The sequence below is a fragment of the Delphinapterus leucas genome, chromosome 5 (genome assembly GCF_059928025.1).
Source record: "Delphinapterus leucas isolate spDelLeu-1000000601 "Yukka" chromosome 5, BTC_Dleu_Yukka2, whole genome shotgun sequence".
Taxonomy (NCBI): domain Eukaryota; kingdom Metazoa; phylum Chordata; class Mammalia; order Artiodactyla; family Monodontidae; genus Delphinapterus; species Delphinapterus leucas.
Genome location: NC_143133.1, coordinates 88,280,372 through 88,308,084, shown reverse-complemented (window position 1 = coordinate 88,308,084; position 27,713 = coordinate 88,280,372). Strand labels below are relative to the sequence as shown.

General features: G+C 38.9%; 2 protein-coding genes and 1 pseudogene across 19 annotated transcripts in view; 2 read left to right on the top strand and 1 right to left on the bottom strand.

The window, feature by feature from the left end:
- ANKRD17 (ankyrin repeat domain 17) overlaps positions 1-8,161 on the top strand; it is a 159,229-nt gene extending 151,068 nt beyond the window's left edge. For all 11 annotated transcript variants that reach the window (XM_089912030.1, XM_089912033.1, XM_022599575.2 and 8 more), the window contains 4 exons: positions 5,297-5,545; positions 6,053-6,231; positions 6,632-6,796; positions 7,508-8,161. In XM_089912030.1, coding sequence (XP_089768156.1) covers positions 5,297-5,545; positions 6,053-6,231; positions 6,632-6,796; positions 7,508-7,567 — 653 coding nt within the window. In that variant the 3' untranslated portion in view covers positions 7,568-8,161. The remainder of the gene's footprint in view (positions 1-5,296; positions 5,546-6,052; positions 6,232-6,631; positions 6,797-7,507) is intronic.
- A 4,910-nt stretch (positions 8,162-13,071) lies between these two features.
- The window catches only part of COX18 (cytochrome c oxidase assembly factor COX18), a 41,149-nt gene continuing 26,507 nt past the window's right edge, over positions 13,072-27,713 (top strand). For 2 of the 8 annotated variants that reach the window (XR_016393325.1, XR_016393326.1), the window contains exons 1-6: positions 13,277-13,902; positions 14,500-14,600; positions 16,669-16,832; positions 17,743-17,867; positions 19,462-19,569; positions 24,254-26,909. Coding sequence is in view for 4 of the 8 variants with exons in the window: in XM_022599389.2 (XP_022455097.2) it covers positions 13,483-13,902; positions 14,500-14,600; positions 16,669-16,832; positions 17,743-17,867; positions 19,462-19,569; positions 24,254-24,427 (1,092 nt within the window). In the remaining 4 variants the exon portion in view is untranslated. Of the gene's footprint in view, positions 13,903-14,499; positions 14,601-16,668; positions 16,833-17,742; positions 17,868-19,461 lie in introns of all 8 variants that reach the window. The other 6 variants (XR_002648194.2, XM_089912048.1, XM_089912047.1 and 3 more) reach the window with 6 other exon arrangements.
- LOC111187547 (heterogeneous nuclear ribonucleoprotein A1 pseudogene) lies at positions 19,818-23,474 on the bottom strand (annotated as a pseudogene).

The following is a 27,713-nucleotide window of genomic DNA, read 5'->3' as shown; positions in this document are numbered from 1 at the left end:
TGTTTCTTATCTTGCTTACTCTCTTTACACCTAGGCTTCTTCGTAATCTCATCTTATATACGGTCCTCAAAGATTCAATTCATAGTTAATTAAGCCAGTTTTTCTCTGTTTACCAATTGCACCTTTCTGATTGAGAATTATGGTTGGCTCAGCTCATATGTTCAAGTAAGGTCGTAAGTCATAGATTACCAGCTAGCCTGAAGTAGATCATTGTTCAGTCAGATGCCTGCTGTTAGTCCAGTTAAGCCATCAGGAAAGAAGCAAAAAACAGTCATCTGACAAACTTAAAAAAAATAAAATAAAAAAACAACGAACTATGGCTAGTGAGGTGGCAGAATCTGCGAAAAGGGCAAATTTTTATTTTTTCAGGCTTTCTCTAGTTGTGGTGAGCAGGGGCTACTCTTTGTTGCGGTACGTGGGCTTCTCATTGCGGTGGCTTCTCTTGTTGTGGACTACGGGTTCTAGGCGCACAGGCTTCAGTAGTTGTGGCATGCGGGCTCAGTAGTTGTGACTTGCAGGCTCTAGAGCGCAGGCTCAATAGTTGTGGCACATGGGCTTAGGTGCTCCGCGGCATGTGGGACCTTCCCGGACCAGGGAACGAACCAGTGTCCCCTGTATTGTCAGGTGGATTCTTATGTACTGTGCCACCAGGGAAGTCCCAGGGCAAATTTCTTAAATGAGGTGGGTTAGCAGGCAAGCCTCGTTATTCTGCTCATTTAAACAGAATATGGAGGGTTTCTTGGGACCTCCCTAGTGGCACAGTGATTAAGAATCCACCTGCCAATGCAGGGCACACAGGTTCGATCCCTGGTCTGGGAAGATCCCACATGCCACAGAGCAACTAATCCTGTGCACCACAAATACTGAGCCTCTGCTCTAGAGCCCACGAGCCACAACTAGTGAGCCCGCATGCCACAACTACTGAAGCCTGCGTGCCTGGAGCCTGTGCTCCACAGCAAGAGAAGCCACCGCAATGAGAAGCCCGGGCACCGCAACAAAGAGTAGCCCTTGCCGCAACTAGAAAAAGCCCGCTTGCAGCAATGAAGATGCAAGCAGCCAAAAATAAAAAAATAAATAAAGAGAATATGGAGGGTTTCTGTTATTTTGCTTTGCTTTTGTTTTTTGAAGGATACAGTAAAAGAGTGAAAAACTAGCTCTAACGTAGAAGTTAGGGCAGGCTCCCAGAGATGAGTCTGAGGAAAGGTAGGATTCATTCGTTCTCCTTCCATCAGTCCTTCCTGCTTGCCTTCCATCTCTGCTTCCTTCCTCCCTGTCACCTTTGCCTGTGTCTTCGTGTTAGTTTTCTGGGTTGATTTTTCTCAGGTATATAATTGTGCCCTTTCAATATGTAGTTTAGAAAACAAAAAATAGAACTTTGTGTATCATATTTACAACTGCTTGTGTTCCTTGCAGTTCGATTTAGTCTTTTCTGGAATATTCTTTCATTTCTAATCCTTTCCTGAGTTTTGTCATCTTGTTTCTAGTTTTACTAATTCTGAATTATGCTGTTCTTTCAAATCTTTTATTTCTTTAAGCTCACTTTGGAATTTTAGATTATAGTCTCTTTCTGATGTGCCTTTACAATATTAGACTAGACTATAGCACTGGTTTTGTTTGTTTGTTTGTTTGTTTTGTTTTGTTTTGTTTTGCGGTACGCGGGCCTCTCACCGTTGCGGCCCCTCTCGCTGCGGAGCACAGGCTCCGGATGCGCAGGCTCAGCGGCCATGGCTCACGGACCCAGCCGCTCCGCGGCATGTGGGATCTTCCCGGACCGGGGCACGAACCCCCGTCCCCTGCATCGGCAGGCGGACTCTCAACCACTGCACCACCAGGGAAGCCCAGGGACTGTTTTTTTTGGCAGCAGGAACTGGTTTCGTGGAAGACAGTTTTTCTATGGACGGGGGTAATGGGAGCGCTGGGGAGTGGCAGATGAAGCTTTGCTTGCTTGCCCACCGCTCACCTCGTGCTGTGCGGCCCGGTTCCTAACAGGCCGAGGACCAGTACCGGTCTGCGGCCCAGGGGTTGGGGACCTCTGGTTTACAAGTTATTATGGGTCCATATCTCCTTTAGTTAATAGAATAGCTTTGCATGGACTTCGACTGCAGTTCTATTTTGTTTTGAATTTTTTAATGAAGTGAGTTTTCCTGAACATTTAGAAGGATTAAGTGGATCCGGATATTTTCTCTAGCTTAAAGACTCTAGAATTTCCTCTTATAAGGAAGTGTGCAAAAATATGGTCTTATACTTTGTTAAATCTCTTGGCTTTGTTGTCCCTACCCACCCATCCAACCTACCCACACCTCTTCTACCTCTGCCCTACTCTTGACTGGATACTTCTTCACTTTGCTTTTGTTGTCGCTTTCCTGTTCAGTTTAGAATCTGTTCCCAGAAGTTTCTTGTCAGTGTAGGGCTTTATCAGCAGGTACCTTTAAGAAGTCATAGCGAGGACTTCCTTGATGGTCCGGTGGTTAAGAATCTGCCTTCCAGTGCAGGGGACATGGGTTCGATCCCTGATCGGGGAACTAAGATCCCACATGCTGTGGGGCAACTAAGCCTGCACGCTCTAGAGCAGGGGTTCCCAGCCGCCCCCCCCCCCCCCCCGTCTGCAGCCTGTTAGGAACCGGGCCTCACAGCAGGAGGTGAATGGCAGGCGAGCGAGCAAAGCTTCATCTGCCGCTCCCCATCGCTCCACATAGCTCACATTACTATCTGAATCATCACCCCCATTACCACCTGAACCATTCCCCACCCCCCCACACACATCCCCCACCCTGTGGAAAAATTGTCTTCCACAAAACTGGTCCCTGGTGCCAAAAAGGTTGGGGACCACTGCCCTGGAGCCCACGTGCCACAACTAGAGAGAAGCCCGTGCACCGCAATGAAAGATCCCACATGCTGCAACGAAGATCCTGTGTGCTGCAACTGAGACCCAATGCAGCCGAATAAATAAATATATATTTTTTTAAAGTCATAGGGCCCAAGTTGCTCCAGCTTTTTCAGACCTTACTGTGAATCCCTTACAATCACCCATGCATAGGCAGAACTCTCCCACTTTCACCTGCTGTTCTCAGATTGGCCTGCCCTGCTTTCCTTTGAATACCTTTGACTGTTTTGTGGCTCTTCTGTTCTCAGGTCTAGAGAATTGCTTCCTTCCACACAGATGCTACTACTACATGAGTCTTATAGCTGTTGGTGATTTGTCCCCATTCATTTGTATCTTTGGATTCATTTGGATATCTTGTCTGTTTTGTTATAGATGTTATCCATGGGCATGGGTTTTGGGCTTAGCTAACTTAGTGGCTTTTTTTAATGGGAAGAATCAAAACCTGTGCTACTGTTACTTCCATCATCCTAGAATTCCTTCTTATACCACTGTAAGATGAATTTTTAAATATTTATAATTTTTTTGAAGACACATGTGGCTTTTCCATTTTCTTATCATTTGTTAAAAGTAAATGCTGTCAAGTAATGCTAATGGATCCATGACCTCAGGAAATGTATTTTAATTTTTCATTAGAAGGTAATAGTTTTCTTGGTTTACTTTTACAGTTAAGTCCACGTTTCATGTTTTTGTTCCCCAATGAAATCAGTATCCATACAATAAATTATAATTTATAAGGTACTTTAGCATTCATTCCTTTTAGTTAATAGTCACTACATCTCATTGAGTGGCGGTACTATCAATTTAACCAAAATAGACTTCTGCAAGTACTAGTAAGATGGAATTGATCCCCACAGTACTTTCCAATTTTGTATGATTCTAAAATATATGTGAGAAGTCTTCTAAAAAACATGTTCAGGCCAATAATATTATTGAATTTTCTTTGTCTTCCAAGTTCCCTGAAAAGTACCTCAGGATATAGAAGCACTATGTTTGTGTGTACAGATAGATTGATTGATTTTGTAAATTTATTAGCTACCTGAGTCCTTTTGGATAGATACATACACACACACACATTCCCACGCACATACATATAGAAAGCTTAAATGCAAACATAAATGAAAAAATATTAAATGACTATCACTAGGGCATAGAGTCAGTTATGAATAAGTTGTATCTATGCAGGTAACTCTTTTGACTTTTTTAAAATTTATTTATTTATTTATTTTTGGCTACGTTGGGTCTTCGTTGCTGCACACAGGCTTTCTCTAGTTGTGGCTAGCGGGGGCTACTCTGGTTGCGGTGCACAGGCTTCTCATTGCGGTGGATTCTCTTGTTGCAGAGCACAGGCTCTAGGCTCATGGGCTTCAGTGGTTGTGGCACACGGGCTCAGTACTTGTGGCTCGTGGGCTCTAGAGCACAGGCTTCAGTAGTTGTGGCGCATGGGCTAGTTGCTCCGTGGCATGTGGGATCTTCCAAGACCAAGGCTCTAACCCGTGTCTCCTGCACTGGCAGGCGCATTCTTAACCACTGTGCCACCAGGGAAGCCCAACTGTTTTGACTTTTAAGCTTCAAGCTCCTCCACAATTCAGACTCTATTTAAATTTGAATGTGCTTGAGATTTGAACTTTTCATAAGAAATACAGTTTTGGTTATTTTTGTTTATCCTTCTTCTCTGTAGTGTGTAAAGAGATTAAATCACTAATGAATGCTCCCAAATTGCCTATATTAAGAACTAGCTTTGTTTTGATAAGTAGAGCTTAAACCGCCATTTCTTAAAGTGTTCTGTGGAATACCCACAAGACAGAATGAAACAGTTGGGTTATGAAGCATAGCCTTCTGTTGGTATTTTATCAGCATATGAAAGTTCTGTGAAGTCCTGATTTAAAGAAACTTATTTTTTTCTTAAGCTTGATCTTCCAAATTTGTTAGATACCTGAATATCTTTGTTTTTTCATCATAACATACCAAGGGACAAATGTTCCCAAGGAAAATAGTTTGAGAATTGCCAATATAGGCAGTGGTTTTCCCCACCTCCATTTTGTTGTTGTCATTGTTTATTTTTTTAATTTAAACATTGTCTTCTCATTGCTCTGGTGTTCTATTTTACCCACTGTCAAGGGTAAATTTATTTAAATATTAATTAGTGTGTAGTTGCAGCATTCACACCTTCACATTCTACTATCATGAAACTAAATGGGAAAATTGTGAGCCGAATTAAAAACTGACTGCAGAGTCATAGAACTTTAACCAAATTTTAATATACATAATTTATTATCTAAGCATTATACTCAAATTTCATTTTTTCCTCAAAGAATGCATATTTAAGATATCTTCAGAATTTAAGATTCTGTTTTACAAAAGTACAGGCTGTATAGTTGACATGTATATTATTTGAAAATATCTTTTCTCTAGATTCTCCTGCACAGTCGGTATCCTCCGGAGTTCGTGCACCTTCTCCTGCCCCATCATCAGTACCTTTAGGGTCAGAAAAGCCCAGCAACGTCTCTCAGGATAGAAAAGTTCCAGTCCCTATTGGGACGGAACGTTCTGCACGTATCAGGCAAACTGGAACTTCAGCTCCATCTGTTATTGGGAGTAATTTGTCCACATCAGTAGGGCATAGTGGCATCTGGTCCTTTGAAGGGATTGGTGGCAATCAAGGTATGATATGCTATTCTGCTTACTGGAAAGTAAGTTTATGCATTTAACTAAAATATTGTAAGCAGTATTTAATTATCATAGGCATTCTTTAAAAATCTGTATTCATGTCTTTTTGTTTTGACTAATCAATTTATTTAAGAGTTTGAAACATTTTTTTGTTCCCATGTGAGCTCTTACTGAATTTATCATTGCTTTCTGAAGATAGTTTAATGCAAGCATATTATTTTCTTCATATTAAGGAAATATTAATATTTCTTTTGGGTCTCTTAAGCTTTTATCTTAGCTTTTTTTGTTTTGTAACACAAAGTGTTTATGTTACTTTGTTAGGCTATTATGTCACTACCTGCAAACATGGAAATACTGTGATAAACATATAAAAGTAGGTCATTATTCTGAAGGAATTCACAATTCAATATGGAAAATATTCAAAATATATAAATTTTTTTTGCTGCTTTCTGATTTTAAATATCACCAATTATTTTTTTCTGCCTCTTCATTTTCCCTCAGACAAAGTAGACTGGTGTAACCCTGGGATGGGAAATCCTATGATGCACAGGCCAATGTCTGATCCAGGAGTGTTTTCACAGCATCAAGCAATGGAGCGAGAGAGTACAGGAATTGTAACTCCTTCTGGTACATTCCATCAGCATGTTCCTGCAGGATACATGGACTTTCCTAAAGTTGGGGTAATGGTGACTTAAAAGCATTTTCATTATTTCGAAATGATTTTCTGATTATTAGCCTTATTTCACTTACCAGAGTATAAGCGTTTCTGAAATGATGCTGGAGCTTTGGCTTGGAATTATAGGTCAAAAGCTGGCTAAAATATAAACATTTATAAATACTGATTTTGTCCCAGTTTAGAGAAATTTTTGACAAAATATTTTATATACTAGGCTTATAGTATCTTCTGTTTAGTGCTAGAAGAAATCATATTATGGAAAATAATTTTTACATCACCTAGATAACTTATACTTTTCCAAAATGAGGTGAAGTTTCAAATATCAGTTTTAAGGCTATTGATTATACTGGGAAAAGTAACCAGTGACTTGAATGTCCATAATCTTTGCTTTCTCCTCTTTTAAGGGTATGCCTTTTTCTGTGTATGGGAATGCAATGATTCCTCCAGTAGCACCTATTCCTGATGGTGCTGGAGGACCCATATTTAATGGCCCTCATGCTGCGGACCCCTCTTGGAATTCCCTGATAAAGATGGTTTCAAGCTCCACAGAAAATAATGGCCCTCAAACGGTAAGGCTGATCATTCAGTGAACTTTTATTTAGTGTTTATGAGCTGCCAAGACAAATGGGATAAAGATAAATCATTGTTGTGAGAGCGTATAGTGAATTTGAGCAGTTGAGGAAATTGAGGGAAGTTTGATGTAGCTGAAATACAGCAGAATGATATGGAAAATGGTACCAAAGGTAGTGGTTTGGGGCTAAAATTATGAAAGGCATAATTAATATATTCTGTTGGGTGGTAAGTAAAACATTTTAAGTTGCAAAGTGTTGTAATGTAATCTTATGTATCATAATTTACTAGTGGTGTGAAAAGGGCCATCTAGAGGTTATTTATTAAAAGTATTATAAATGTCAAAACAGTATATAACTGTGAAAATGCACAGAAATGGTTGTGTATTTTAGCTTATTATGGTATATGTTTAATACCTGATTCATTTTCCTTCCACAGTCATCAACCTGTATGTACTCACATAATGGTTTTTAAAAAACGATGATAATTCAGATCCTGTTTGAGGGATAAGAGGAGAGGCAGGAAAACAACAGATAAAAGTGGTTTATCACTGCTTTTCTTCATTGTTTCCCAGCATGTTGCAAACTGATTGAGACTTAGCTATTTTAGTTCATAAATATTAGGAGCACTTCCTTAGTGTTGAAGAGTTTTGTTTTAATCAAATATACGTTCAATACATATTTAATAAAATGTGTGCTCTGTATTCATAGGTGTGGACTGGACCCTGGGCACCTCACATGAACAGTGTGCATATGAACCAGCTTGGCTGATGAGGATCAGCTTGTTAGCCTGCAGATTCCTTTTCATTCAGAGGAAATCACAAGTGGCCGAAAAAAAATTTATGCTCCCAAATCATTCTACTGATGTGCTTGACTGAAGTGTGTAGGCTTTTTGCAGAAGAACTTACTAACTGACCTACTTTCTGTGAACATTTGTGACTGCCCATTCCCCATCATCATCTGTTTTACCTTAGTTAGCATTTTTCTTATCATTTTTCTTTTTTTCTTTCCCTCTTCCCCTTTGGACATAACTTTCTGTTGAAGCTGTTCTTTGGCTGGTTGGTTTTAGTACTGTAAACTGCTTCTGAGCAAACACGGAAATTTAGCAAAATTATGTAAACTTGATCCTGAAGTTTTAGAATGGCAAATAAATGTACAATTGTTTACATAACAGAAAAGGCTAAGCAGAAAGTAAATTTCAATATGTCAGTATAGAGGCTCTACTTTATGTAGACTTAAATTAATGTGAGATATGTACCTTCATATTCAGAAATCTGGATGTTTCCTTCATACATTAAACTATTAATAAGTACAACTTTTTTGCTTGTGTAATTTAAGTATAAAGTAAAACAATGGGCATTATCAGTGAATGCTTCCCGACGTTGGCTATTAAAATACCCATGCTTCTCTCTTTTGAGTTTGTTTGCAGCAAGGCACATATAGAATAAGAAATTTATCACTTTTTCATGTCTCTTTATTACCTTGTCACACTTTTAAAACTAATACACACTTCTCTCTTCATTCTTTTTTTCTTTCTTCACCCTTACCACTAATACCGGTAAAATTTTCTTGCTGATAGTGAAATAATTCTGTAAAGGTTTTTACTCTAATGGCTGCTACGAAGAGGTGGAGAATCTTCATCATCACTTGTCGTTTCTTCTAACCATAAAACATACAGTCTTTTTGAGAATTTAAAAAGCCACCACTGGTTCCCAGTCAGCATATATAAGCCCTTAATATACTGTTTATTATTAAACAATTCAATGTACTATTTTATATTGGATAATATTGATTCTTAACATTGGCTTTCTGGTCACCAGGAGTCAACATAAAAATTCCAATTTTCAGTAATTTAGTGGAAGGTGTTTGGTTTTTTGGGTTTTTTTTTTTCAATTTTAAAGGCTTCTTAATCTCTACACTTGTATATTAAAAGTGAAAGGGATCAACAGCTAACTTGGGGCAAGTAATAAAATACATTTTGCATTTTTCATTAAGACAATTTATGGTAGACATGAATACACAGGTTACAAAATGAAGTCTCCATTTAACCTGTTTATATAAGACACAGGGCCACACTAAACTACTCAGTGGAATTTATCTATTCAGTTCACTTTGAACAATAAACAGTAACATATCCAAGAAGAATATGTGTCCTACCGTCTCATGTGGAAAAATAAATTATATGGTTGAAATGTAAAAGAAAGTAAGCATAAAAGTAAAGTGATGTATATATCAATCTGTCTTTTTTTAAAAAAAATTAGACCTAAATTCCTCACTGTTGAAACATAAACATTAACGAAGATTCAGATAGATAACCCACAGTTGACAATATTAATATGGTTCCTTGGCTGTTCAAGTAAATGAAATGATTTCTTTATTCTGGTAGCCTGAGTAAAGAGTAAAAAAGAGGATTTCTCAAACATATCCAGAAGTTTGTAAACAACACATTTATATCTTTTATTTTAGGAGGTGGTCTTAAAATATATAAATTTGTTTTCCTACCTGTCCTTGATTGATATGACCAAATTTAAAGGAAAAGCTAAATGAAAACCTACAAATAAATATACTTATGACATAAAATTATTGCACTTTACTAAGAAAGGGGTATAATGCTATTTAACAGAGTATTTTATGTATGACTTTTGCCACCATCCTATAATTTTTTGCTTGATTTCTTTGCTGTGTTTACTAGAGTTTATTTTCTAATTAAAATAATCTTGCTAGATAACAGATACTAGCCAGTATTTATCAAAACACATGACTTGTGTTGACTCACAAAAGTGAATTTCTTAAGATAGGGTGTCTTACTAAAAAAGAAAAGGAAAAAAAAACCCTATATATATTTTTTTTACTTTAAAGCTACAGGACAAGGGAGTATTGATTGGAATGTTCCTTATTTAGTTTTGGGGATCAGGCTTGTTAAATACAATACCATGGTTTTAGAAGTCTGTAGTAGGAACATTTTTCAAATACATTTTTTATATTTCAGATGTAATGCAGTGCACTTTTATTTGAACAATAAAAAACATAATCTTTTGAGACCATGCAGGTCTTTTTTTTCCCCCTTTTTGAAAGTAATGTGGTATGTATAATTGCAGACTATGTAAGGTATTTCTTTTCTCTTATTCTTTTAAGAAGCAGCTTAACTCTTGGACATAACGGTTAGGTTAGTTCACACCTTAAATCCCAAAATAGTTAATATCCCAATTATTGTGTAATCTGTTTATACCAACCATTCCATTTTAGAGATAATTTTGTTTACTTGTGCCAAGAGAATCCCCATTTCATGCCTTTTCAACATATATTTCAACATATACCAATATATTCAAAAAAAGTAATTTTAGTATTCATGTGAAAGATATTTTCCCCTTCTGTTCCCTGTTACTGTAAAGTTAAATCATTTTATTTTATTAATAATTGAAAATTACTTTTTTTTGGTAATTACTATACTTACCTTACAGTCATTTTTCTTCTCAGGAAAAAGAAGGAGGTAAATAGTTCACTAACTGTTCCTGTCTTGTTTTTCATGAAAATATTATTCCATTTTTCTTTTGATTCAAATGACCTAATACACATTTCATAAAAATTATTTTGCACAATAGTTTGCACAATAGTGAATACGTTATTCACTTTAGTTTTAAAACAATACAAAGTGTTAGATTAAACTGGAAATCTCGCATTAGAGAACAGAACATTTAAAGAATGACAAAACTTTCAAATAACAAATTTTTAAATCAGGATTATTTCAAAATGATTAAAATATCAAAGGAAAACCATTACACTGTTTTTCATTACTAATACGGAGATTCAGTATTCCAGTACTCAATGTATTTTTACTTTAGATAAATGTATTCAGATGTCTTTTAATATTAATGTTTGGGACACTTACATTATACTTCGTAAATTCTGGATGCTCCTGAATCTCTTTGGAAATTTATATATCCTATTGATAAATGCTTAAACAAGTCACAACACTCAATTAACTGGTGTTATTGTGAATTAACTGGTGTTATTGTGAATCAACTGGGGTTAATTCCAGGTGACTGGAATTTAGGGTGAGAGCATCATTAGTGCTTTAATACTTAATCTACTGTGTTACACACCTTGATTGCAAAAATACCATCACTTACCATTTTGGGTAAGTGAATATAGAGAAAAATGTGCCACTGTAGCTTAGAAATTCTTAGAAATAAGAATTTCTTTATGTGACACTTGGAATGTAGGACTAATAGATGTGATACAAGGGGTCTCATATTAGACTTCTACCTTTAAATGAATTCACACTTTTGAAAAGTAAAAGCCAATTTTGCATGCTCAATACTTAAAAATCAATGATAAGATAATACGAGAGGATATTTTTTAATGAGAGAAAAAAGCTAATTCTACATTAGGTATCTTTGGTTTTAAAAAGTAATGTATTAAATAGGAAAAAGAGAAGAAATTAAATCTGATTCCCAGGGAACACTAACAATTCCTTGTGAAAATATCCTTTAAAGTCAAACATTTCAGAAGGCATATATGGGAAATGAGAAATGTAAATGTACATATATACAGTTTATGTATAATAGCCTACATTCATATTTTGACCTCCATTCCTATGTTCAGCACAGCGATGGATAAGAATTTCAGAAACTTTAGAAAGTAAATATATAGTCTTTGTTTTTAAGGAGTTTAAATAAAATTAAGAAAAAAGTGTGTTGTAGTAAGAATAAAAGACAGGAATAGGCTAATAATGTTGAACTTTAAAAAAATGTTTAGTATGTCCATTTGCAAAGTACGTGATTTCAGTTGGTTGGTTTGCCCAATATTTGCATGGTCATTTTGTACTGTACTCTGCAACTCAAAAGATACAAGGTATCACAATGTTACCAGTACATACATATACATGAGTGCTGACACTTCTTTTGCATTGGGCTTTATAATTGACAAATACTTTTCCCAACATTCTCTACCAAGTAGACAGCCAGTTCTGATCATCCAAATTTTAAAATGTATGTTTATGTATATGAAGTTATCAAGTTAAATATTCATAAATTTTATTTACATCACAACATTCACGCTTAAAACAATGGAACATTTGTAAATGAGAATGTAATTTGTGACCCCAAAATGTAGCAGAAAGGGTGGACCTACACTGGTTGAAGAGGTCCCAGTCCCGACTCCTGATACAGCTTAACAAAAGGAAGTCTTAGGAGTTTGAGGAATAGCTTGACAAACTTTTGATTTAAATTATATGAACAGTGAATGCATAAATATGAATTTTTCACTTTAGGATCTTTATCCTTTAATCTCCTTTTCTCCTGGATATCAAAAGATCAGATTCCCTAAGCTTATGTGCCACTGTGGAAGGACCAACTCCTAATGTCATCAGTTCTCTGGGAGGAGAGGAATGCAGCAGCATAGAAGTTGCTTCTTTACTCACAATCTTTGGGCCAAGATATTTCCCTCTAAAATTCCTTTCCACTTTAAATCAGTAGTCAGTAGCAACAGGTTGCTTGTTTTAACTTGACAAACGGATAGGGAGATAGATTGATAGGTTTTTACCTTTAAAAAGGAAATTCTATGTATAACATATATTGGGATGTGTGTGTTAACATTCAAAAATTCATGCATGGATTTATCAGCCAATTTGAAGGAAGATGACTTCCAGAATCCAGAGGAAAGGGTATATCTGGTACCCTTGGGTAGGTGCATAATGAAGCAAGAACAGTAGCTTCAGTTTGACATTACCCCAACATTGGTTGGAGCCTTCGTTTTAATCAACGTTTTATTCCTCACAACACAATTTGGCCTCTAGGTGTAGGGGTGACCCTTCTTTTAGGAAACTCCTTCATGTTATTCCCGTGTTTGCTTTTGCCAGGAGCAAAAAACCCAAAATTAGTCCATATACATTTAGCCTATTCCTTTTAACCAGAAGACACCTAATGTTGCTGTTCAGGCTCTTGAAAGCTTATATAGGATATATGTTAAGCCCCAGTAAAGAATTCACCGCGCTGCCAGTGATAATTCCCCTTAACTCAGGAGATGGTACTTTACCCTTAAGGTGTTTTGCTGCTCTTTATGATGAAAGCAAGCACTTAAGTTGGGTCTGAAAATGTCTATTATGACAGATGAGCCAATTAAACATACCACAGACTAAACTATGCCTAGTGCATAAAGGTTGTTGATTAAAACAATCCAGAAACACACGCCTGTCTCCAAACTGGCATTTCAGCAACATGTTGACTCCTGGGTAGTATGATCTATCTCAATCTCTAGCGGAAGCAATTGGGGCGCACAAAAAGACGTGGGGGACTACCTCCTGATCACATAAGGTAAAACTTAAACCGTGACCCGATTAGTTTAAGTGAAAAAGAACGGAAAGGCACAACCCGAACACCAACTTTATAAGGTGAGCTCTTCCCAGAAAACACCTCTCCCGGCCCAGGGCAGCAAGCCCCGCCCCGGGCAGCAAGCCCCGCCTCCGACTCTGCAATTCCGGTCGAGCCTCTGAGGAGCTCCACCGCAGCACCGCGGAAGTTTCGTGTGTGCGCAGTAGGCTTGATTAGTGCCGCGTGGGAAAGGCGGGACTTCCTTACGTCTTGCGTCATCTCTAGTGCGACGCAATACGTCACTGGTGTGGCTGGGAAAGTCAATTATGGCTGCCGGCGGACTCCCGCCATCTTTACGCCCCGGGTCGCCGGCGCATGCGCGTAGCGGCCTCGGTGAGCGGTACGCGCAGCTCTCCCGTGTCGTCCGCGTGTTGGATACAGTCGTGTGCAGAGATGCTGTGCCGGCTGAGCGTTAGGTGGTTGCAGCCGCGGCCTGCCCTGCAGCTCCGGGGCTTGGGCCCACCGGTCGTACCGGCCCCCACCGGCGGCGCCAAGCCCTCCGCTCTGCCATTGTGGGCGGTGGCATCAGTCTCTGCAGTTGGCCCGAGCGGCGCGGGTGGCTGGTATGAAGCCCTGGCTACGTCGGCGCCGGTGCAGGGCGCCGAGGACGTACTGCTGTTTGCGCACACCGCCTCGGGCCTGCCCTGGTGGGGCAGCATTCTTCTCACCACCGTGGCCCTGCGCGGCGCTGTCACGCTGCCCCTGGCCGCCTACCAGCACTACATCCTGGCCAAGGTGAGGGGCGCCGAGCCGCGCATGGACGCGCTTCCGTGGTGAGGACTGGTCGACGTCTACCCGGGACTTAAGGTCCCCAGGTACCCGCGGAGTGCTTAGTGTTAGTCATCAGTACCAGTAAGGCAGTGAGCTACTTTACAAAAAGGAATTAACACAGGGCAGAAGTAAATGCAAGTTTTGGTGGCTCTGTGACTGCCACAGAGTATATTAAAGATTCTTAATAGACTTCTGTTTCCTCAGTTGACATTACTGGGAAATCCAGGAATTGAAACATGAAAGTGCAGAGTGTAGTTCTTATATAATCCTTATAATAACCCTGTGAAGTAGGTGCTGATATACATTTTATATATGAGAGAACAGGACTTTAGAGGTTAAATAATTTGTCCAAGATCATACTGATGTACAAGCTGGAGTTTGAATTTGGTTGCAACTGAGGAAATCTTAAGTTAACATCCTATACGCAGACTTAGGGTTTCTTGACATGACCAGTAAACCACATTTTTAAATGAGCTGAGGGAATAGAGAGTGAAATTATGAATGGTTATGAATAAAGATCTGTTATGTTCTCATAACAAAGCCTACTTTTTCTTTAGCTAGGTGGAAAATTTGCAGCCAGAAATAAAAAGCATTGCAAGGCACCTTAACCAAGACGTTGCAGTTCGTGCAAATCAGTTGGGGTGGTCCAAAAGAGCTGCCAGGTAAGCTAATTCTGTGCATATAACACCATGAAAATATATATACATATATATAATGTATAAGTGATTTTTATTATGGATTTTGGTATTCTGTAGCTTTAGCAGCAAAGTAGTTCTTTTTTCTCTTTAATATTTTAATAAGTTTATGTGGCATGGTAGTTTTATATACTGGACCGGAAGCAAAAAAAATAGGGAAACAAGAAGAGAGAGTTCCTTGTCCTTAAGGGACTTCAGGCTACTGAAAAAGACAGACATGTAATCAAATAATGACTGAACTAAGTACTGTACAAAAGATTATGTACAAGGAGTTGGGTCATCACGGAAAGTCAGGAAAGGCTTCACAGGATGAAGATACTGTGACAGTTGTTGGGATTTTTGTCAACAAATGATACAGGTTATTTACAAACTTGACCTTTTGACAACATACAGCAGGTAGTAGCCCAAAGGAATGGGGAGGTAGAAAGTATGAATGACATGGTAAAAGCAACTGGATAGGCAAGGTGTTGTCATTCTGCTCTGGTTACCCTATGTAGTTGTCTGCCTGGGCTCTTAGAAAGCCCTTGCCCAAGGGTGCTCGACCATGGCACAGTCTATGCCTACAGTCATGCACTATGAACGAAGTCCACCTCCTTCTATCAGCCTACGCTAGTTCTGCTTAGTCAGTTTCCCAAATTCTGATCCTTACTTGACTGTGACGAAGTGTTCACCAGTTCACAGCAATGAGAAAAATAAGGTTTTTTTTAGTATGAATATGTAATATATATATATATATATATATATATATAGCTTTCCATATATTTTTATCTATATAGGTGTAAATTTGCCAACTATCTTCGGTATGAAATTGTGTCCCTCTTTATATAGAGTTAAAAAGACCTGACATTTTAAAAAAATCATTTTTACAGCTTAACGTCTTTACTTGCTAAAATAGGAAGTTGGTAAACCTATAGTTTTGAAGTTTTACTCATCAGGGAAATCTGAGGACTACAGCTCTAGGCCCGAAGAACAAATTAGTAGCTGCTCACCTGGGTTATAAATGCAGCCTAGACAAGACTGTGGCACCTTGCTTATGCAGCACTGGCAGGATGATTGTCCAGACACATCCTTAGACAGATGAGTGGCTTTCTAGGAAGACATATCTGAGGTTTCCTGCATTTTCAGTGGAGCTGGGTTTTGAAGCGTGACAGGGAAGTTGTCAGGTGAACAGCCAGGAAACTGGGCAGTCCACACAGATGATATAATAACTTCCAAAGGCATGCTGATGTGGAAGTCTGATTTGTTGGATGACCCCAGTCATTCAAGGGGCCAGAATATACAGGTGTCTAAAGAAGAGTAACAGGAAATAAAGTTGGAAAAGCAGGCAGAGGCTGAATTACAAAGAGCCTGCAATGTCTCCGTATACTGTCTTAATTCAGTACATTATAATTAGATTAAATTCAGCAAACCTATTGAAAACCAACCTTGTACAAAACATGCTGTGAGAGATTTAAAGATGAAGACCCAATACCATAGTATAGAAAGTGGGACTTAACAGAAATAACTAATATGGTTAATAGAGAAACAGAGTAAGAAAGCCTTTATGAAAGAGTTGATTGAAGAGTGAAAACCATTTTGACGGGCCAAGAGCATACACAGTACAGAACCACATTGCAAGGTATATTCGGGGATCAAGTGATTGAGCTTGGCTGGAGTGGAGAGATATGAGTAAAATGGGCTTTCACCTCTAGTATTTGTGATTTAAATTGTGGTCATACCATGTTAGTAGTGAAATTTCCCTCCTCAAAGCCTGGTTTGCCAGAGATCACCAGAATCAAAGACTGTAGTCTGACAGTGTCAGATTTATCAAATTGTTAATGTAATTTGCGTACATTGTTAAAGAACTTTGAGTAAAAGGCTTTATTTGCCTTTTGTTTAGGCAGCCCTGTGGTATAGCTTACAACAACCAAAAATCCTGCATAAATCCTTTAGCCAGTAACCACAGCACGGGTGTGTTTGTGCTGTGGGGATGAAACACTGCTAGTAGTCAAATGACATTTTCTCCTTTCCCTTTTTCCCTCTTCCCTGAAACTAGGCTCACTTATCTAAAGACTATGCGGAGGCTTGTTTCAGAGCTGTATGTTCGGGATAACTGCCACCCTTTCAAAGCCACTGTGTTGGTCTGGATTCAGCTTCCAATGTGGATATTCGTGTCTGTTGCTCTCCGGAATTTTAGCACAGGGGCAACACATTCAGAAGGTAGTTATTATTGAAGTCTGTTTCCCCCAAATAAGTTTTCTAACATTGTCTTTGTACTCTTTTTTTTTTTTTTTTTTTTTTTTTGCGGTACACGGGCCTCTCACTGTTGGGGCCTCTTCCCTTGCGGAGCACAGGCTCCGGACGCGCAGGCTCAGTGGCCATGGCTCACGGGCCCAGCTGCTCTGTGGCATGTGAGATCTTCCTGGACCAGGGCACGAACCCGCGTCCCCTGCATCGGCAGGCAGACTCTCAACCACTGCGCCACCAGGGAAGCCCTGTCTTTGTACTCTTAAAAAAAAGAAAAAACCAAGCAAAAAATAAAAAACATCCATACTTCTTATAACTAGAATACACTTTTATCATCTCCCTTACAAGGGTATAGAATTTAAAATATTAAGTGTAAAGCAAACTAGCTGTGTTGAGAAAACAAATCAATCTAGGAAGGACGTCAGCTGCTTCTTGGAGGTCATGGTTATAATTCCATAATATGGTTTCCTGGCCAAGAATTTTTTCTATTAATAAATTTAAGAAGCCAGAAAAGCTTTCACAGTTATAAGTGTAAACATTTATTAAGAAAGGTTATAAACTAAGGGGCTTGTTTTTTACTTTCATTTAAAGGCATTTCTAACCAGAAAGTAATCTAAATGGACTTGAAAGAAAGTCGTAATTTTTTTAATTTTTAAAATTTAAGTCTGAAAAGATTACTGCTACATATCTTTATTGTCTCTACATCTATTTACTACAGAAAGCTTCTTGCCTCTTTCTCAGTACAGGAAGAACTAACTTATGTTGTGGAGTGAAAATAACCTGAATAGAAAGTGCAAATCTTTAGTGTGAGGAACACCTTATTGCAATTACTTCCCTCTGCTATTTTAGAAATTCTTTTGTTTTACTTATAAAAATGTTTCAGCAGGTTTTTCTGTTCAGGAGCAGTTAGCTACTGGTGGGGTCCTGTGGTTTCCTGACCTCACTGCCCTGGATTCCACTTGGATTCTGCCTGTCTCCATTGGTGTCATCAACTTATTAATAGTGGAGGTCAGTGGTTTTAAATGAGATTTGCTTGCCATTTAAATCATTGGGGTTTTTGTTGCTGTTCTGACCTCAAATGTAAACATATTTGAGTTGGTGGTGATAGCTCTGAGCTAAAATTGAGACTCCTTAGTTTTGGTCGCTGATCAGCTGTTGATAAATTGTCTTAGGCCAGTTCCTTAACATCTCTGGAGGTCAGAATGCTCATAATTAAAATAAGAGAGCTGAATTTGAACATTTCCAAAATGTCTTTTAGCTTTAAAATTATATGATTCTAATACATACAGTTTTGTGATTTGCTTTTTGGTAAAGACAACAATTAAAATGCCTAATGAATCTGGTTTTCTTCCCACAATATATTGATGTTTTGTGTATATGTTTAATATGTCAGTTTGTAGGTGGTCAGTACCTGACTGCCATTTTTAAGTTACACAACCTTAGAAAAGCCATAGAACTTCTTTATAAGATGGAGTGGAGAAACATACATATAAAATATGACCCCTCTTCCATAAAGAACTGTTCTCAAACTCTGAGTAGAACATAGACTCTTTGAGCTAGAAGAAACCTTAGAAAAGACCTAACTCAGTTGAGATTTTACAGACCTCATATCCACAGCTCTCTGTTTGGGAAATCTAATACACCCCTTATTTTTTCAGACGAGAAAAGTGAGGATGATACTCTGAGGTCTTGTGTGAAGTTTTCCTGAGGAAAGACTCTATGTGTAGTCTAAGTGTGTTAGCCTAAGGGCATCTACCACAGTGCTGTTAACATGGTTGGTAATTAGTGAATATTTCTTAGAAAGAAAGAATCGATAACACAGGGTCACAGTGAATAATGTCAGTCCTCTAGTCTTTCTTTTATTCCATCTAAAGACCCAGCATGCATAAGTTTAATAAAAGCCTGTTCTTACTTAACATTCACCATGTGCCAGGCACTATTGTAAGCAATGTACATGAATTAACTCATTTAATTCTTAAAATAATCCTGTGATGTCAGTGCTACTATTATCCCCATTTTAAGGTGCAGAAGGTAAGGCACAGAAAGGTTGAGTAACTTGTGCAAGGTCACATAACCACTGAATGCAGGGCTGCCTTGTGAATCTAGGTAGTTTGAGTGTAGAATCTGTGCTCAAAATCATTAAGTTATGCTGCCTCTTAAATAAGTAATTCATAAACCATAACTGCCTTTCCTAGCCTTGGTTCTTTTCTGTACTCCACGTAGCCAGATCACAAACCTTTGAGATACCTGTTAAGTTCCTTCTTTATGCCAGGTCCTGTGTTTAGGTGCTAAAAAACAAGGACAGTGATTCATACATAATACCTATCTTGAAGGGACTTCAGTTTTACAAACAATCTTTAAAAAACATTGACTTGTAAAAATTATGCTGTGATACTGTTTAGTATAGATGAATCTCTTTATTGCTGTTATTTAAAGTTCCATTTAAGAATTTTACATAAATTTATCAGTTTTATTTTAAATTTTTATTGTTTTTCATAAAATATAGGTAGAGGCCAGTCAAAAATCAGTTTGTATTTTAAAGCTTGTCTCGTTTAATGTGCATTTCAATAATCAGCATATGTTATATATTCTACCCCTTCAGATTTTTGCTCTGCAGAAAGTTGGAATGTCTCGTTTCCAGACATATATTACGTACTTTGTTCGTGCAGTATCAGTGTTGATGATTCCAATTGCAGCGACAGTACCTTCAGTGAGTAAGCACCAGTATTGCGTGAAGCATGTGCTACATATAAATCTTCTGTTTCTAGCTTAGACTGGCTGGGATTCTGCCTCTTCTATTGAGCTTCCTCTGACTACTCAATCCCTTACTGGTTTCTGGGTTTCTGTAGTAACGAATCTACTGTCTCTATCACCAAGTGACATCTGAATATTTCTTGGGGGATTGGTTAATCTTCCTTTACGTGAATGTGTCTTAACCCTCCTATTAAACCAAACTCCTTTTCCTCTTTTTTTTTTTAATCTTGCAAAGTACCCGATGCAGTACTATGAACATAGTATTTGCTCTGTTTGATTAACTGATATATTGAATTCCTTCTGTCTTCATAGACTGGTCCAAGGAATTTTAGCACTGAAAAAAGAAACAAAACTTTGTGCTCGGTTTGTATGGGTTCATATGTAATATTGTTTAATCTCATAACAGTTTTATGAGATACATATACTTGTCCCTATTTATATGTAATTAAACTTTTATAGAAATAGAAAAAGAAATGTTATATTTGCAGTTATTTCATATTTTTAGCCTTTTGCTTCCATGGATACTTTAGTGCTAAGATGGGTAAAGCTATGTCAGGTATAGAGCTGTCTTAGCTCTGAGCCAACACATAGACCATAAAGTAGTAGCCATTTGTTGCTGGTAGTTAGAGTTATATCATTTATATAAAAGTACTTTATAGGACTTGTCTTAGGAATCTGAAATAGTATGTTTTCATCGTAAAAAATGTGAATTAAATGTTTTTTTTAAGACATATTTATTCTGCATCATGATCAGACTATTACATTTAGCAATCCATAGCATGGGTGCAAAAAAAAAAAAGTCACAGTGAAAACCTTTGTTGGAATGCTTTACACTTTCCACAGAACAGAAACTGAAATAACCTGTTATACACTTAGTCACAAATACAGTCCTCGAGTTTTTTTGCCCATACACATGAGTATTGTCTAAAACATGTCTTCTTTGTAGCATCTAGGCCCTGCTACCACTGTGCTTGGCTGAGTTCACAAACCTGTTGTACCCTGTAGCCTCCCTGTCACTTCTCTGGCTCTCCTCCCCTGCTAAGCTTTGTTTCCTGGCAGTAATGAAAACCTTCTGCCACTGCCATAGCTCCTGCTGCTGCTGGAACCACCATAGCCACCTCGGTTTTATCGTTTGACGAAGTATTGGCCTCCACCACCATAGAGGCGAGAACTTTTGCTTCCAAAGTTTCCTCCTTTCATCAGTCCAGAATTTGAAGATTGACTGTTGTAAATGCCAAAATCATTGTAGCTTCCGCCACCTCTGAAATTGCTTCCGTCATTACCAAATCTATTATAGCCATCCCCACTGCCACCATAGCCACCACCACCATGGCTGCCACCAAAGACATCTCAACCACTGAAGTTTCCTCCACCACCAAAGTTGTCATTCCCACTAAAACCACCGCCACGACCACCACCAAAGTTTCCAGAACCACTTCGACCTCTTTGGCTGGATGAAGCACTAGCCATCTCTTGCTGAGATAGGGCTTTCCTTACTTCACAGTTGTGGCCATTCACAGTGTGGTGTTTCTGAATGACAGTCTTGTCTATGGGGTCATGGTCACCAAAGGTTACGAAAAGCAGAGTCTCTCTTGTTGCCGCTGCCTTGGTTAGTCATGGTTTCAATCACTTCAGTTTTCCCATACTGTTCAGAATAATCTCTTAGGTGATGTTCTTCAGTGTCTTCTTTAATGCCACCAACAAAAATCTTTTTCACAGTTAAGTGGGCACCAGGTCTTTGAGAATCTTCTCTTGAGACGGCCTTCTTTGGTTCCCCAACTCTCCCATCCACCTTGTGTGGCCTTGCCTTCATGGCCGCATCCACCTCCTCCACAGTGGCATACGTGACAAACCCGAAGCCTCTGGAGCGCTTGGTGTTTGGATCCCTCGTTACCACACAATCTGTGAGCGTTCCCCTTTGCTGAAAATGGCTCCCCAGACTCTAATCGGTTGTTTCAAAGCTCAAACCTCCGATGAAGAGCTTCTGCAGATGTTCGGGCTCTTTGGGAGACTCCGACTTAAACACATGATGGCAGTAGATGGGGGAGACTTCAACGACGCTTACTTGGCGGTGTCCATGGGCTCAATTAAATGTTACATGTTTTTAAGCTGTCACTTAGACATAATACCATCATTAATCCTGTGTAAAATAAGTTTCCTTGTTTCTAAAATAGACACCGTAATGCCTGTGAGAATTAATGAAATGACAAGTGTCTATTATAGTACTTTTCATGTAATAATAATAATATTATAAAATACTCTGTAAAAACAGAACAATACAAACTCACTACATTTCTAAGGAGAAATAATACCTGTTATAACTGAGGAAACCCCCAGATCAAGTGAAATAGGAGCAGTAAAGTTGTAGTGAGAGGTTGGATTCAAAGTGAGTAACAGAGATCTGAAAAACTGTCTTTTTTTTTTAAGCTTTTTTTTTTTTACTTATTTATTTTATCTTATTTATTTTTGTCTGTGTTGGGTCTTTGTTGCTGTGGGCGGGCTTTCTCTAGTTGCAGCGAGCGGGGGCTACTCTTCGTTGCAATGCGCAGACTTCTCATTGTGACTGCGGTGGCTTCTCTTGTTGTGGAGCATGGGCACGCCCTACAGGCGTGCGGGCTCAGTAGTTGTGGCTCGCGGGCTTAGTTGCTTCCCGGCATGTGGAATCTTCCGGGACCAGGGCTCAAACCCAGGTGCCCTGCACTGGCAGGTAGATTCTTAACCACTGCGCCACCAGGGAAGCCCTGAAAAACAGTGTCTTAAGTACCCAAAAATCCATTCTCTCAAATACAGGAAATTCTGAACTAGGTAATTCAGTGTAGAGCTGATGGAGCGTCCCTGTGAAGACTTGAGAAAGGCAGCCTGTTTCTCTCTCAGTGCTGCATCATCCACAGCCTGTAATGGTCTTGAAGGCCGCAGGACAGTCACGATGCCACTGGAGCTTGTTACCTTGCGAGAATAGTAAAAAGGTTCCTCAAGCACGGTCAGCCCCTTTCAGGACCCTGGCCAGGTGCCCCACCAAACACTGAGCTTCCATCTTAAATATGTGGCTGTACCTAACTGCAGAAGAGGTTGGGAAGGATAGTCTTCTTTTTCTTTTTTTTAGGTGGCAGTATACCCTGCTGAAAATTAGTATTTTTCTTACTAAGAAAGAAGAATGATACTTAGTAGGCAGTTTTTAGTCTGACGTAGTTGAGGCTCAGGATACTGTTCGCTTCATGAATAAGTTTGATGATGGTGGTAGTTAATATTTATTCAACATTAACATTGTACCAGGCCCTTTTTAAAATCATTTACATATATTAGTATACATATTTCTCCCAACAGTGCACTGAAGTAGGAGCTATTATAATCTCTACTTTACTGCTGAGGAAACTGAGGCACAGAGAGGTTAAGTAACTCATCGAGGTTACTCATCTTTTAAGTGACAGTCTAACACACATCCAGGCAGTTTGGCTCTTACTCTTAACTACTGTGCTAACCTGCCTTTAAGGACGTATTGCTTACTGCCCTTAAAAACTTGCTCTGGGGCTTCCCTGATGGCGCAGTGGTTGAGAGTTCGCCTGCCGATGCAGGGGACACGGGTTCGTGCCCCGGTCCGGGAAGATCCCACATGCCGCGGAGCGGCTGGGTCCGCGAGCCATGGCCGCTGAGCCTGCGCATCCGGAGCCTGTGCTCCACAACGGGAGAGGCCACAACAGTGAGAGGCCCGCGTACCGCAAAAAAAAAAAAAAAAAAAAAAACTTGCTCTGGAACAAATGCAAGTGCTTAATATGGGTGACATACTGTGCTTACCACTTTACCTAAATTTTCTCATTTATTCCTCACAGCATCTCTTTGAGGTTGGTACAGTTCTGTCCCCATTTTATAGAAGAGAAAACTGAAACAAGAAAAATAATGTACCCAAAGTTAGATAAATAGATTTCAAACTCAGGCAGTTTGACTCCAGGACCTGGATTCAACCACCACATGGTCTTGCCTCTGGGGACTGATTACCTTCTGATGCCAAAGAAAGGTTTGGGAAAGATGTATGTAGGTATGTATGGGAATGTTTTGAGAGGCCGCAGAACTTAGTCTTTGACCTAAATAGTCAATCTGAATGGTAGTAAAAAAGAAAGTTGAAGATAATGCTGAGACTCTTTGTCTCAGGAAAAGGCAAAGGTAATGCAGTCCTGACTACACTTAGAAACTGGTTGGTGGGAAACATTTGGAAGATAGGTGACTGTATATAGGTCTAGGGGGGCTAAGTTTGCCATGATAAATGGCTGTGCCCCCAGTAGCGTACCTTCAATGTAGCAGCCTGTCAAGACTCTTGGTGGGGAAAAAGTATGCTTAACTGCCAGAGATGGAGGTGAGATCTCTCTTGGACCTCTGCTTGGGAGCTGTTCTCTGTCATCCACTTTCTGTCATGAATACCTCTACTTTTTGTTTCTTTTTGCTTTTGAGTCTTCCTTTCAACTTTCTTACCTACCTATCTGATCTGTCACACATATCTAATAGCTACTGAAAGTCTTGGTCAGTCCTGGCGTACTTACATTTACAGAGATTGTAATTTTTTTTTTTATTGCCTACCTATTTCTAGACCTTGGTGTCCTTGGAGAATGGAGAGATGCTAACTTTCATGTCCTTTCTTCTCTTTACAGTCGATTGTTCTCTACTGGTTATGCTCCAGCCTCATGGGCCTTTCACAGAACTTGCTGCTACGTTCTCCTAGATTTCGCCAACTTTGTCGAATACCGTTGACCAAGTCAGATTCAGACACTCCTTATAAAGACCTCTTTGCTGCCTTTTACGCCAAGTTCATTTCAAGAAAATGACATACTTTCTAGTAATTTTGAAACAATTACAAGTTTCACTGTTAATGTATTTAGAAGATTTAGAAATTCAGATACGGTTTAATTTGCTTTTTAAAATCATGAGCTCTGTGAAGTACTGTGGATTAAGATATAATCCAGATATATTTGACAGTACTTAAAATCATTTAAGTGCTAAAACTGTAGTATGTTCAGTTATGTAAAAGTGGGATCAAAGTGTCGGGCCCTGTTTATAAAATTACAACTTGCGAGAGGTGCTAGAACTTTGGAGAACAGGACTAGAGAAGTTTTATAAAATAAAAGAATCCAGTGAAGTGATTTTTAAAATTTTGGGGGTGTGGAGGATCATAGACCCGGTTAATCATTTAATAAAGCCATGGTTTTCTCTTCAGAAAAGTCCTGGAACTCACAACATGGAGGCCTTTATTGACCCCCCTTCTGGTAATTCCTGGCTAATAAGTGTTATTCTAATGGAACATACATTGATGATGAGTTAATGTGTGCTTTTGAAATGAAAAGGACTTGAGATACATGCAGTGGAGTAGTCCACACATGTAAGAAAGTACCTAATAGGGTAGGTAGTGTTGCTTCTCAACCTTGCTCTGAAGGAATACAAAAATTGTACATTTCCTTTCTCTGTAATTTAAGGAGTCTGGAATACAGAGCATAGAACTAAGTACTGCTAGAGCCCAAAGTAGAAAATCTTAAGCTAATCATATAGAATATGAAGGAACCCAATATCTCTGATAATCCTTTAAGAAAGTGAAAAACTGGTACTAGGGTCAAGGCTGTGCTAATTGGGAGACTCCTTTAGACCTGTACACCTTGGTATGATAATGCATAACATTAAATTGGTCTGAGGATCTTATATATTACAAAATTCATAATTTCATAGCTTGGAAAAAAGGATCAAAGTAAATTTTAAAAGCTCAAAAGATCAGGATAGTATTTAGCAAGTTTTAAAAATAATGACTGAATACATGAAGATACATTAGTTACACTATTACTAGAAATTAAATAGTAGGTGAAGAATCATCTCATTCAGCCAGAGAACATGCATATGAACATTGTGTATTCAGTCATTAGAGAATGTAGGTAGATCACATAATTGTGAAATAAGCTTGTTGTGCAGAATTCTGGAGACAGAGCTGTTTGAGTCTTTCCTGTCATCTCAAAGTACAGTAGACCCTTCTGTCTTCCTAGCCCCACAGCCACAACCATTAAGAGCTTCAAACTGTCAGCAGCTAGAATCCCATCAAACAGCTGAACCAGACTTCATTAGATAAGGACTAACATAGCCACAGAGAGGAAATGATTCTGTGACTTGAACATATTAACTTGACTGTAGTCGTTTGTGGAATACAGTTTCAAAGTAAAAAGGACTATTAGAAAACTTTGAACTTTATTTGGTAATTGTATTGCTCTTGTTAATATTGCATTGCTGTTTTGGAACTCTTACTGTCAGGTAAAATATATAATGATGTTTACTGGTATATTTGTTTTCTGTGGATGCTGTTAACAAAATCTTTATGCTGCTTATGCACCAGGAGGTAGATGCTATTGAATGTATTTGATATTATAAGATATATCTCTTTCAAATTTTTCTTTTAAGAGAGAGATTTAGGGATTGCCCCTGAGGTCCTAGAAAAGAGGGTCCTCCCCACAGTTCTCCACAGGTATACTCAGAAAGCCTAGCCTTCATATCTGTTTCACCTAATACCTTCCACAATCTCAGTTAAGAGCTGATGAAATAAAATTCATGTTTTACGGCAAGATGAGAAAAGTTTAAACATAAATTTTTTCTTTGTCCCTTTGGGCCTCCTCCCTCCCCTTTAGCAGGTATTGTGCATCTGCATTAACCAGAGCTCTTTAGGAGATGACATTCCTTAATCTCATTAAGGGACACTGACTCTTAGGAGTTAACCTTCCTTCTTGTAAGGGACCATGATGACTCATGACCTACTGTTTGCTTTGTACCTGTAGGTCTGGATTGTGTAAACTGTTAATAATACATCGTATGACATAAACCCTTTGTCTCAAAAACGTACATAACTGTGCTTTGACCCCTAATTGGCAGAACAGTCCCCAGAGCTTTCTGAAAGTCTACCTCTCAGATTATAATCCTCAAATTGGCTTGAAACTTTTGCATTTTTTTCTTAAACTGTTGATGAATTTTTCTATTGACAGGGTTGTACATAAAAGCACTTTGATCCTGGTTGATTCCTGTCCATAGGAACCACAAGGCCTGGCAGTTACCGCAAAAAAAAGAAAAAAAATACCAGCTGAGGAATGGCAGCAGAAGAGATTAAACCAAGAAAGCACTTTTACACAGAAGCCTTGCCTAGTTCTTAGAGCAGTAACTTTTGCTTTGCTGTAACTTGAACATGAGAGAGATCCGACACAACTGTCCCAAAGGAATATGTAACAAGAGAACCCTGTTCCCTTGTATTCTCACTGACTACATTCTTGACTGCCCAATTTTTACGTAAGTTTTGCAAGATAGTCTTACCTTTAATTGCCTAGGCCTACACTGCTGATTTTCTTCTGTAAAATGAGGACTTCTGGGTGTTTGAGAACAAAAACCTTGATGGAAAGACCTTAAAATCAAAATAAATGCTTTAAAAAAGCAGCCCGGCTTCCCTGGTGGCGCAGTGGTTAAGAATCCGCCTGCCAGTGCAGGGGACACGGGTTCGAGCCCTGGTCCGGGAAGATCCCACATGCTACGGAGCAACTAAGCCTGTGCGCCACAACTTAGGGCCCGCGAGCCACAACTACTGAAGCCAGCATGCCTAGAGCCCGTGCTCCACAACAAGAGAAGCCACCGCAATGAGAAGCCTGCGCACCGCAACGAACAGTAGCCCCCGCTCAACGCAGCTAGCGAAAGCCCGTGCGCAGCAACGAAGATCCAGTGCAGCCAAAAATAAATATAAATAAATAATTAATTTTTTAAAAAAAAGCAGCCACTGTTAATGAGTTTTTCTGTCTAAGGCAACAAAAAAGAAATTTCTATCCTTGAAAGTCCCTGCTAGACTCCAGAGGGCCAAGAATTTCTTGAAAAAGAAGCCTCTGGGGAAAATGCCCCATTTCTATCTTTTCTATTTTGAGAAAATTTTACGGTCATGCTCCTCTTCCTTTGTGTCCCTGATATGGCAGTTATATTTGTTTTTCCTTAGTTGAGAAGGCAGCATTGTATTTAATTTAGCTTTGGTTTTCGTCTTCTGGCTAAACTGTAGCTCTCCGGGAAAACTTAAAACTGGAATATGAGATATACCTAACTATATCCCTTTCA